Source organism: Bos grunniens, chromosome 28 (genome assembly GCF_055505025.1).
Source record: "Bos grunniens cultivar Pamir isolate PY7600 chromosome 28, Bosgru_T2T1.0, whole genome shotgun sequence".
Classification (NCBI taxonomy): Eukaryota; Metazoa; Chordata; class Mammalia; order Artiodactyla; family Bovidae; genus Bos; species Bos grunniens.
In genome coordinates, this window is record NC_141192.1 from 4,643,541 (window position 1) to 4,656,936 (window position 13,396).

A 13,396-nucleotide genomic window follows, 5' to 3' on the forward strand; every position below is an offset into this window, starting at 1 on the left:
TGAAATTCTGTTAAAACTGATCACTAAGTTTTACTCTGGGTTACCCAAGCCTCTAACAAATAGCTCACATGGACCAAGTAGGAACTACAGACAAGAAGTCTGGCAGGAAGTCACTTGGTAATATAACAGGGAGCACCTCCTAACACAGACCAACCAGTCTGTTACAGTAAAGTCAACCACTATGAGAACAAACAACAAATCTAAGACATGGTGAACGATCATACAATTTCAATATTTTATATGTATACTTTTTGACTATATATCTGTTCACATTCAAAGAGCATAAAAGTATTAGGAAAGTACAAAACAAGTTACTGATTACTATATCTTAGTAACAGGAAGATAACTGATGGAGTCCTTCAGGGTGGGTTTTTTTTTGACTAGTAAGACAATTAATTCTTCATTGTCCCCTAGGAATATGGAACAGAATTAGACGATCATATATAAATATTAAATAGTTAACATAAAATTAAGTAGAAAAATTAAAGTGGTTACATAAAGCAGATTTAGACTGGGGGTTCACTTATAAGAAAATAAAATTATTTAACTATCACAATGTCATTCTTGTAGACCTGTAAAATATTTCAATTATTTAACTATCACAATGTCATTCTTGTAGACCTGTAAAATATTTCAATAATTTAACTATCACAATGTCATTCTTGTAGACCTGTAAAATATTTCAACCAAGTTAGAATTACAAGGTTTACGTGAGTTTTCAATAATTCATGTTTCTTTTTAATAATCTCTACGTTATCTACAATGAGCATCAAGAACTTTCCGATAAAAAGGTCACTAAATAAACCTAAAATGACAAATACCAGATTTCTTTTACCTCTTTTAAAAGCTATATTACAATGTTACTCTAAGAAAATAACCATCAATCACTTAATAAATGTTCCTATATAAAGAACAAGAAGCTTTTGGCTCTTTGGAGAGATACCATATAGAGTTAGAGAAAAAAATTTAGACAAAGTAAACGATTCTTAAAATAGCACTAAATGCAACCCTATTCTTATAACTTTAAGAAGCATAAAATACTTACATGCATGTGTTATTAATAGCATCATCTGGGCAGTGTCCTGAGCAGTAGCACTTTAAAAAAGGCAAGGTGTCCTCTGGTGCTAAGGTTACTCCATTTTCTGACTTTTTCGGATCGGAGTCTGATTTCATCCCAGTACCATGGAGCACGCTGTCTAGATTCTGCCCTGTATTCAAATGTGAAAGTGTAAATGAACCATTTCTGAAAATCTAATTCTTTTATTCCAATTTTTCAGTTAGGAGAAGTTTCTATGCTTTCTTAATTGCATTAATCGTAGTTGTGTGCTTTTAATTAAAAATAAGCTTTATTTATATGATTACGTTTATTAACAGCCTAAAATGCACAGAAAAACTGCCTCAGCTCTCATGGGATATGTGGAGATGACGGCGTTACAATGTTTGCACTAGTGAAAGACAGGAGCGGCACAAGGTAGAAAATGGTCGTAACTTGTAAGAAAGGTACAAAGTGGAAAGCAATTTCAGAACAGTGAGATTATTTCCAATGATTAAAAAATTGACAAATTATGGTTCCTTTTAAAGACACTTTGGTTCAAAACTTGTGACCAGCTTACAAAAAGTAAGCCCTTTATTTGTACGTACCTCTATGCGAAAGTGAAGTTACTAAGCATTTCGCTCTGGGTTTTAATTGCTTAAGTAAGGGAATTGTGAGAGTCTGGGGACTAATCATATTATCTGGTGCCTTTTATTCTCAAGGTCATTGGTTCAAACCCAGACTGTGCTGCCCGAAACTGAAGGTTGCTTGTAGGGCGGTAGTTAGAGCATGCACACAGAACTGTGTTCTCGCATTAGAGTATCGTAGCCGCAAATGACACTTACTGGCGTATTTGGCACTGATTCTTTCAGACTGAAAGCAGAAGGGAACGCAAGCAACGTTTTAGTAATTCCTCCCTCTGAAAAGTGAAATCAGCTAGGCTACCCCTTGTGGGGGTAGATCTCCAGAGAATAAAATGTAGAGCCAAACAGGTATGAAATATTAAAAGAATTATGTATGTGTTTCATTATAAATGTTAAACGAGTTATTCAAGGCATAATGTGAACTTGACTTAAAATTTAGCTATTCTGGTGAGAACTACTGAAAAAAGAAAAAATAATGCACACACCCATGAATAACCAGAAAAGAATGTGCTGCTAAATAAACTTTAGTGATTCCATGCCTTAAATTTTAATAATCCTCACTTAATCCTTTAAACTGCTACAAAACATAGACTTCATTTATGTTAACATCAAGAGAAAAAAAAGGGTGTGTGTGGGGTGGGGCGGGGGGAAGAGTTTCAAGAAGGGAAGAGATACGCTGGCATGAAACAGGAAACCTGGAGTCTCGTCTACGACGCCCCTGCACCACTGACTGAGCTGATTACAGACAACGCATGTCACTTCACCCTCATTTACTCAGTAAGAGCACAGGACCGCAACACACCTGAGGCCTCTTAACCGGCTTTAAAACCCTATTACAGTTACAGAAGGAAGCATCAATGCAACTATGGAGACCAAATGGCAAGTAATATGTGCACATAGCTGGTTTTTTTTTTCAAAAATCTAGTGGTACACAGAAAAAGCAGTATAGTATGGCAGAAATAACACTGAAATAACAGTGAGAAGTCAAAGGTTCAAGTCTTGAATATCTCAACTGATAAGTTACTCTCTCAACTTCAGGCTTTTATCTATAAAAAATGATGATAATAATTTCCAATTAAGAGATTATATATAGATCAAATGAATTCATAATAAAGGGCTTAAATATAAAAGTGAATAAATGAAGATAGTACTAAGAACAAAAAAATTACCAAAAGATCACCAATACCTGGAAAATTCACTTACATGATGGTTAATACACATAACTTTCTAGAACACTGAATTTAAGAGCTAAAAATACTTTAATTGCAATAATTTGCATCTGGGGTTTATATTATCTCAAATATTTAATTAACAAAACAGCAGCTAATTAGAGGCTACTACGTGCAGGCAAGTTACTGAATGCTGGAAACTGATCTGGTTCTTGAGAAACCTGGAAGAAGGCAAAGATGTATGTGTGTGGAGAGGATAAGCACATAAATACATTCAGAGCGCGATAGACTACAAAGGCGCTATGTAAACGAAGGGGCCAGTAACACAGACTCACTCTAGGGGGTCAAGAGCAAAGAAACCCGAGCTACACCTTCAAGTTGCAAAGCTTCACCGCGTACAGGTGCAGGCACTAAGTACAGCCTCTCCGCACCCTCCCCGGGTGACAGCACCTCTTCCTCTCCGCACCCTCCCCTCCCCGGGTGCTTAAGCATCTCAAAACAAACTCATCTAAAACGGAGTGCTTGACTTTGCTCCTCAAGCCTGGCCCTCCCCGGGCTCAGCCTTCGAAATGTATCTCACTTTTTCTCACTTTGGTCCAACTCCACTGCCATTTCCCGGGTGCATTATGTCACTTCCGAAATACAAGAATCCGACACTGACCTCCCGACCTCTGCGCTTGCCCATCCAGTCCGTCTCCTACAGAGCAGCCAGAGTTACCCTATAAACCTAAATCTGATCTCATCACTCATCTGCTTAAAACGGCTGAATGGCTTCATATACACTCAGAATACAGTTCAACTTCCTTCACCGTGCCTACTGACACCCCACAGGATTTGGGCCCTGTGGGCGTCTCCATCATCAACTCACAGCACTTCCTGTCCGTCACACCCAGACATAAAGACCTGTGTCAGTTCCTACAACATGCCAATTTCTTTCTACCCACAAGTCCTGTGTTTACAAAGCATAAAATTGTAAGTCGGAGGGTGGGCTGAAGCTACAGGTTATATATGTAACACCACTCTAGCAATCTTTAGTAACTGCTAAGAAATAATTTTTGCACATTGGTTTTAGTTCTTTTCATTAAGAGCAAATATTTTAATCTTATTATTTGAAGGCAAATAAGGCAAATAATAAGTTATCAAAGACTAACCTTCTTTGAAAGGAAATGTAATAAATTTTGCTCTTCCTCAGAGAAATATAGTGTTAAGACTTTTCATTTAAATTTGTTAACTAAAACCCAATTTATTTCATCTAATAAAAGCTTATTGGGACTTCCCTGGCAGTCTAGTAGTGAAGATTCCAAGCTTCCACTGCAGGGGAAGCAGGTCTGATCCCTGGTTGGGAGACTAAGGTATCACATGCCACATGGCATGGTCAAAAAAAAAAAAAAGCTTATTATGTAACAACTTAAGATGGGGAATGAGAATTTTGTATCATACTGTGGAGATTAAAAAAATTTAATACCAAATAGTGATTACCTGGGAGTAAGGTAGCAAATGCTATACTAATGTTACTATTAATTTAACTCATCTTAAAACTATGACAGCTTTGATTGGTACTGATCAACAAGGCATGTAATAACAGAATTAAAATAAAGATGTTTTATTAAATAATGTAATGTTTCACACAAAAACGCAGCTTTTGCAAGAGCACTCTCGTACTCAGGCATGGAATAAGGGTGCTAAGCCCAAGACAAAATACAAAGAAGCTAAGATTTCACTGTAACATTCATTCTTTAAAATGAAAATGTAAAGGTTCATGCTGTTAACCCTAATTCTTATCAGCGGATATTAATTGTCACTGTGAACAAAACATGAAGAAAAATCTTTAAAGACATAAACTTAAGAGAACAAAGATGTTCAGTACGTTCTACAAAACCATTTTGTCAAACAGCACTTTCCTTAGTTGAAAATACTGTCCTAATTAAACCACAGGAGGAAGCTCATGTGGAAATATCTAGCCCACTCGATCCTAAGAATCATCACAATAACTTCCTGTCTGGGAGTTCTATGCTGTAAATGCACAATGCAGAATTACAATACTGGTCATGAATAAAACTTTGGAGTACTCAATTTTAATATTTGGCACATAGACATAATATGTATCTTTTTAAACTCTTTTAACAACAATGCTTTTGAAAAAAAACTGTTTATTCCTTATTGTAATTTAAAGGAGAGGAATTTTAAAACCAAGTCCTGAGTATCTATTATCCTGTGTGTCAGGCACTAAGTCAGCTACTTTACTTTATATTTTACCTCATTTAATCCTCCTAAAACCTGATGTTGCATATCATAATGCCTATGTTGCAGATAACAGAATAGGTTCAAAGAGGCTGAGATTTTATTATAGAGACTTGGAAATGTTTTTGTCATAGTAAAGTTCAAAAATTACTTAGCATGTGTCTATCCTTTGCCTCTATACTTTTAAAAGCTATTGGCATACTGGGCCTAACTGTTCAAAATGGGACATGAGTTGAAAGAGCAGTCCTAATAATGAGTCTTTTTTTTATATACAGAAATAAATGACTAACAAAAGAGATAAGATTGCTTAAATGAATTTACCTTGAACATGAGAAATGACGAACAGATAGGCTCCCAATAACCTGATGTAAATGTATAGCTGAGTCATTGTTCAATTTTAACGTTTCCTGTACAGTGTTACCTTTAAAAACTGGTCTTGTATGGTCACTAATTTAAAAGACTTTTATTCAATCAGACTTTCTTGTAAAAAGTCTCAATCAGGTAACAATGACTCCAACTTCCACTGCTTTCTTCCTGACTCCTAAAAGATAAAAATATTAAAAAGGAAATGAATATAACTGAGTTCTAGAAGATTTCTAACAAACTAAGAGAGGAAAACAAATGCCCAAACATATCTTTAAACAATAGAGTACATTTTCAAAGATTAAAGCTATCTTTGTTAAAAGAAAAAAAAAAAGGCACTATAATTCAAAAGCTTAAAATAATTTAGTAATAGGTTGCCACTTCTCCTGATCTTAAATTAACCTTAGGTAAAAAAAGATAAGAACACTAATAATCTCAATAGTCTTTTCTGGTTGCTCTAAATAAAACACTTTTAACACCATTAAGAAAATTTCTAAATATATTAAGAATAAAGCAGGAAGAATTGAATTTAAAACACTAAACAATTAATAATCTCTCAGTAGATGTGATAAAACACTTTGAGTCTTCTAATAACTTATTCTATAGATAGAAGAGAAAGTCTATCTAGAAAAACATTTAAATATGCAGTGTGCTTCATCATTAAAGGAAAAACAATAGAAATATGCCTTAAATAAAATTATTTCCATAAAATATTTCAAATCTGACTTCATTAGGAGAAAACTGAGCTTTTAATACGGATGACATGAAACATAACCTCTCCAATTAAGGTTTGACAATTATAAAATAGTTAAATAGTTAACAGAAAAAAAGGCTAGTGTGTATAAAAATGAATATGATTCTATTTCTCCCTCATTCTACTGGTCCAGGCAACTGATTTTACTGACTTAAACCCGAACTATTCCTAAGTGAAAATGCTTTTATTTGTAAAATAATTACCCTGGCATGAACTCTCCCATAAATAAATCAAGATTTCTATTTTAGCTAATAATTTTTCACTCTAACTAGCTCTCCAAAGGCACTTTGAGAATTGAGGAAATAAGGTTTAGAGTGAGATGTCATTTATATTTTGCATTTTATATATATGGTTTATTCTAAAATCTCTGCAATTTCTCACTTCTCTACTATGACGTTAAACTGCTTTTCATTGACACAGTGCTGAGAAAGTTAAGATGTAAAGTCTAAAATTATTACAGAATAGCATCTATAATGATGACTTTAACAGTATTTTTAAGAAAACTCACTTCTTCAAATTATGGGATTGTGATTCTAGGGATACCTCTTCCATGATTCAAATTCAAAGGAATTTTCCAGTATATTTCCAACCCTGATCTCTCTCCTTATTCTATATGTCTATTAAATACTCGGCTAGGATTGCATTCCATCTGCCCAAATCAAACTTACTAACTTTTCTTCCCATTCCTCTAGACATGCCTTCTTCTCTTCCTCCTCCATCTGCTATCACAGAGGATGGTGATGCCATCTCTCCAGTCAGCCTTGCCCAAAACCCTGGCATCATTCCTGCCTCTCTTATTAGTAGCTCTCACTCTCTCCTTATACCTTCATACATTTATTAGTTTACTCACTTATTCACCAACAGTGTTTTCTGAGTATGTATTACACATTAATGCAAGGGGCTACAAATAAAAATATGACAGATTCTGCTTCAAGGACCTCAGAGTCTTGGCCAGAAAACTGACTGACGTGACTGATTCCATCTTTCCGTGTCACTGCTTCTTCATCAGTTTATTTACTGAATATGTGGTCTTGTCTCATTAGAAGTACAGGCAAGGCATTCTGCAGTCAGTGAGACCCTAGGCATCTGTACACGTACAGTCCCTTTCAAAGCAAAGGGATCACGTGTGATTCCTTCCACACAAACATCTGCAACTCTACCACTCTTGGCACAAGTTTAAATCTTGGATCTGCCTTAAAGAAGTAACCTCACCTCTCTGGATGAGTTTCCTCATCTGTAAAACTGGAATTATATTCTGAGAATATTTATTCTGAGAACTAAATGAGGTAATACCTAACATATATTCACCTCTAAGTAGCAGAACTATTATGAATGCTTTGAATATATTAATTTACAGAACCATTACAACCATCTTACAAGATAGGCTTGTTATTTTCAATAATAGTTTTACAGATGAGGAAACTAAGGCACGTGGAGTTTAAGGAATTTATCAAAGATGACACAGTTGCTAAGAGGTAGGGCCATCATTCTAATCAACAATATCTAATATGGGTGTCCATGTGTTAAATGCTACCCTAAGTTGCCGTCCTGGATATTTTATGTACATTACTTCATAAAGTATTTAGAAAAGCCTGCTACAGAGCAGGTGCTTAAAAAAAGTTTCTTCTCAAACATGTTTATGGCATACTTGCAAACCCTGCACAGGGAGTGGTAGGTGCCACCGTGACGATCCCAGCTGTGCTCCTGTGACGATCCCAGCTGCGAGGCATTTTTATACTAAAAACTCTCCCACAACTTATGGAGAACAGCGTTAGCTAAGAGAGGGCTGAGGGTAAACAGCTTCAAGAGCTTCATTGTAATCTAACAAAGAGAGCCCCTAATCTTTAAAAGAAAAATGTTAGGTTTTAGCTGACTACAAGCTCAAAAAGCATCAGTGCTTAAGACCAACTGCTAAGAAAAGATAATCTAATCAAGCGCTGATAGAAGAACACTGCCACAGTCAAAGGAGTAACCATCTCACTTTATTCCACCTGGTCAGGACTCTTAAATACTTTAGAAAATGACAAGAATGCAAAGGACAGAGAAATGACTACACTTGAGATACAACGGAAAGGACCAGTGACCCTTGCTCACAGAATATCGAAGGAATAAAGTATCAATGCACCTCTGTCAAGGACATGACAGGAATGATGGAAACAAGACTAGACCAATAAATGATTCATCAGATTCCTTCCAACTCTTAAGTCCTGAGTGAACAGCGTTCTTGCCAATGAATATTAATTTACTTCCCAAACGTTTATTAAGAGCCTATTATATACACGATCCTGTATATAACAGTAATATACTGACAGAGCAAAACAGATCGAACCTTCATGGAGCTCACAATCAATAAGACAATTAAAACATCAAACAAGACAATACAAATGACACACAATCACAATCTGAGGAAGTGCAAAGAAAGAAAAGCGTCAGGTCCTAGAGGATAGACAGGTCAAGGGAAGCAATGTTGAAAAGTGACATTTCAGGTGTGATCTGATGAATAAAAGAATTATTTACTCAGGTAAAGCAACAAGGCTGGGGAGAGGGGATTGGAGGCAGCAGAACAGCCTGCACAAAGATTATGAGGCCAAGAAGAACAAGGATTCTGAAATGTTGGGAAAGAGGGGTAATATGGTCAATGCTGAGGCTGAAGAGGCAGAAAAGTCAAGGACCAGGTCAGGCAAGACCATGTGTGAATTTGGGATTGAAACGTAAGTGGGATAGGAACGTAGTTATCTGGTTTCTGTGCAATGGACTGGAGAGAACAAAAGGAGAAGCAAACAGACCACTAAGAAGATACTGTAGCAGTTCAGGAGAGGGACAGTGGTGGTTAGGATTATGGCAGGAGTGCCACAGTGGATGGATTCAAGACACACTTCACAAACAGACCCAGTAGGCCCTGGTGATGGGTTAGACACGGGGTAAGGGAGAGCGAGGAGTCAAAAAAAAAAAATCCCTACGTTTCTGGCACGAGCAATTACTGAAATGGGGACAAACGGACTTTGAAAGGAGTGGGAAGAAGAGATCAATGGTTCAACTTTAGACATTTGAAATTACTCAAAGGGAATGTCTAATGGGCATCTGGTTCTGAAACTTAAAGGAAACTTCTGAGACTGAAGATATAAATCTGTTGTGTCAACAACATAGAGATATTTAAAGCTATGGTCCTATATGAGACAGCCTTCTAAGAATGGAAAGAGGAAACAGTGCCAGAACACCAATGTTCATTCAAAAACTGTATTAATAAAAGCATTAACATCACATATATTTATTTGGCATTCACCAATAAAATAAATTCATGATCCAGGCTCTGTCATGTACAATATTAATGTAGTGTGTATTACCACAGCTGAGATATAAACTACTATTCGTAAGTGTTATTTTTCAGTTAAAAAAACCCCACCAATCTACCAAAAGATAACTACGGTGATCCACAAATGCTCTGACACTGTCTTCAAAAGATGAAGCCTAATTCCCTCTCTTGAATTCCCAGTGGGCTTAAAGACTCATTTCTAACAAACTAAAATAAAATGGAAACAACAGATTTTGTCTTCTGAAACTAGATCATAAAAGGCATTTCAGATTCCTCCCTACTCACTATTGAAATACTCTGAGGGAAGAAGCTAGCTGCCATGTAGTAAGGACACCCACACAGCCTTATGGAGAGGTCCCTGTGGAAAAGAACTGGGGCCTCCTGCCAACAATTACGGAGAAGGCAATGGCACCCCACTCCAGTACTCTTGCCTGGAAAATCCCACGAACGGAGAAGCCTAGTGGGCTGCAGTCCGTGGGGTCGAGAAGAGTCGGACTCACTTTCACTTTTCACTTTCATGCACTGGAGAAGGAAATGGCAACCCACTCCAGTATTCTTGCCTAGAGAATCCCAGGGATGGGGGAGCCTGGTGGGCTGCCGTCTATGGGGTCGCACAGAGTCGGACACGACTGAAGCGACTTAGCACACAAGCAAGCAAGCCAACAACTATGTGAGTGAGCCACCTTGGCGGTGGATCGGTCAGTGCCAGGGAAGCTTTCCAGTAACTGCAGCTTCACAGGTATCTTAACTACAATTTATGAGACCTTAAACTAGAGCCATCCAACTAAGCCTTTGGTAGACTCCTAATGGTTAGAAAATGTATGAAATGATGATAAATGCTGGATGTTTTAAGCTGCTAAGATTTTTGGTAATTTGCTGGGCAGCAGTAGATAACATCCATTGCTATAATACAGTCATTCTGAGAAATTTGTTGAAATAATAAAAGCCTGATCACTCTAAGTTATTACGCAGTCAACCAAAAGGCACACGTCTGAAAAGCGTAGTTGAGTCAGAGTATAACAATAAAAGCATAACATAAATAGGGGGTTCCCTCACAGGCCAGCGGTCAGGGCTCTGTGCTTTACCTGCCAAGGGCCTGGGTTGGGTCCCGGTCAGGGAACTAAGATCCCACAAGCCTCATGGTGCAACCAAAACAGAAAAAAAAGAAAAAAAAAGGTATAACATAAACAGTCCCAACGCCCAAAGAACTAACTGGATAACATTCTAACATCTTTCTTTCAAAGGAGTAATCAAAAATATGTTCTTTATATTTAAATGACCTCAGCAAGTAAGGTTTATTTTTTGTGGGGGAAAAAACTGTCCCTAGTTCCACACTATACACTGTTACATCTGCCTTTTTAAACTATGGAGTCCATAAAGATAACATTAGTTTTGTGTTCTATATAAAGGCACTTATTTCACATAATATCCTGGCAAACTGAAGAAAGTAAATTCTGATGTCTGTCTATTGGTTTCAAAAATCAGCTCCACTATTTATTTGCTATGTAATTTGGGGGAAGTTATTCAAGCTATCTAGGTCTCTCTCAGTTTCCTCAGCCACAAAATGGGAACAGTATTACTAACCCAAATGAGTTAGTGCCTTGGATCTAAGGATTAAGCATTCAGTAAATACATGTCAGCTGTTACTGTTGTAATTAATAATAAAAATACGGATGACTTTCCCTTTATTTGTCCCAGCATATTTGACTCACTGGAAAAGACTCTGATGCTGGGAGGGATTGGGGGCAGGAGGAGAAGGGGACGACAGAGGATGAGATGGCTGGATGGCATCACTGACTCGATGGACGTGAGTCTGAGTGAACTCTGGGAGTTGGTGTTGGACAGAGAGGCCTGGCGTGCTGCGATTCATGGGGTCGCAAAGAGTCGGACACGACTGAGCGACTGATCTGATCTGATCTAACTTTTTCTATAATCATAATATAACAAAAATAGTAAACTTATTTTGCAACCATTCCTGAAACTGAGTATTTTATAATCCTAATACCTGAAAATATACGTATTTTTAAATTCCTAGAATAGTTCATTGGAATTTTTATATTAAAATTAAAAATATCTGATCATACAATGTTAAGAATATAAGGAAATGACATTTGAAATGCCACATGATCAAAATTTTTAAATGATGCTAGTGTTTAAAAGCTATTATTAGTTAGTCCAAATAGGAATCTAAATAGATTTACTTTCCTTTCCTGTATACATAGATTGGTGGCTTCTTCTTCAGGAAAATAAGACTATGACAACATTACTCAATAAAATATAAATTATTCTTAAATAAAAAAAATTAAAGCTTCGCAAATAGCAAGAAAGCTAAACCAATAGTTCTATCAGGATTAAAAAAAAAAAAAAAACAGGAAAAGGCCAAAGTCAGCTGAAAAAACAGACTAAAGTCATTCTTTCCGCTTCCCGTTAAGCCCTCCACCCTTAATTTTTACTTTCTAGTAGTGAGGTTTGGGAATTTTCAACAAGCTGGCCAACTGCCAACTCCATAAAGTAGTAAGGAGAAAACTCTCCCTTCCAGGGGTCCCTCCCCCTGGGCAGCTCCAGGCGCCTGGTCTGACAAGCTTTCTGAGAAGGACTAGACTCACTGCAGACTTTCTGGCTCCACAGCCATTGTTTGCATGGCTGCTTTGCTCCTGATCCAGAGCTTGGATTAGCATAAGAATATTGTCTTTTCCCTTAACAAGCAACTCATCCATCTTTTCCCGTTTCCAACTTCCACCCCATCAATCCCTGAACCAATAAACACATATACAAACGGAGCAGCACTACTCAGGTTGTTTTTATATTAGTGTAAAAAAGTCACTCATATTTAAACACAAAACCTTAACAAAATAACATGCTTAAATAAAGTTCTGTGAGTTATCTGTGGTAATACACAGGCATCTCATCAAAAAGCCTGCCTTAGCATCCATGCTGTGAAAACTTGTGATGGGTAAGACATTCATATGAGGTCTTTTGGGAAGTCTGAAAAAGAAGCAAAGAGAACCAATCACAAAGCTAACTTCTGACCTACAGTAGGATTAGGGGAGTCCCACTTTATAAACACATTTCTAATTGTTGTGTCTCCATCCACCCTGAGGTCACCAATTTTATCAACACCCCTGAAACTACCTTCTCACTATACCTTCCCTTTTCCCAATGTTCAATTATTTATTCAAAATAAATTTAACATATTTAAACCTTTGTTTTTCTGCTTAACTACCCTCTCTTCATTCAAAATCTTTTACTTTCCTTCTGTGCCAAGAAACTGTTCTCCCCAACACAAGTAAAATTCTTCCCGGAACAGAGATGCAAGACAAACTAGTGTGGCATTATCATAGTTGATGTGCTTAGAGGATGTGTATCCCTCACTAACCTCAGACATGCAGACGACACCACCCTTATGGCAGAAAGTGAAGAGGAACTAAAAAGCCTCTTGATGAGAGTGAAAGTGGAGAGTGAAAAAGTTGGCTTAAAGCTCAACATTCAAAAAACAAAGATCATGGCATCTGGTCCCATCACTTCATGGCAAATAGATGGGGAAACAGTGGAAATAGTGTCAGACTTTATTTTTGGGGGCTCCAAAATCACTGCAGATGGTGACTGCAGCCATGAAATTGAAAGACGCTTACTCCTTAGAAGGAAAGTTATGACCAACCTAGATAGCATATTCAAAACCAGAGACATTACTTTGCCAACAAAGGTCCATCTAGTCAAGGTTATGGTTTTTCCTGTGGTCATGTATGGATGTGAGAGTTGGACTGTGAAGAAAGCTGAGTGCCGAAGAATTGATGCTTTTGACCTGTGGTGTTGGAGAAGACTCTTGAGAGTCCCTTGGACTGCAAGGAGATCCAACCAGTCCATTCTGAAGGAGATCGG

At 37.2% G+C, this 13,396-nt stretch overlaps 1 protein-coding gene across 7 annotated transcripts in view; it reads right to left on the reverse strand.

Annotated features, from left to right (window-relative positions):
• BMPR1A (bone morphogenetic protein receptor type 1A) overlaps nucleotides 1-13,396 on the reverse strand; it is a 143,038-nt gene that overhangs the window by 27,364 nt on the left and 102,278 nt on the right. For 5 of the 7 annotated variants that reach the window (XM_086381149.1, XM_086381150.1, XM_086381147.1 and 2 more), the window contains 2 exons: nucleotides 5,409-5,628; nucleotides 1,046-1,208 (listed from right to left, as the gene is read on the reverse strand). In XM_086381149.1, the coding sequence (XP_086237275.1) occupies nucleotides 1,046-1,208; nucleotides 5,409-5,475 (230 nt within the window). In that variant the 5' untranslated portion in view covers nucleotides 5,476-5,628. The remainder of the gene's footprint in view (nucleotides 1-1,045; nucleotides 1,209-5,408; nucleotides 5,629-13,396) is intronic. The other 2 variants (XM_086381152.1, XM_086381153.1) reach the window with 1 other exon arrangement.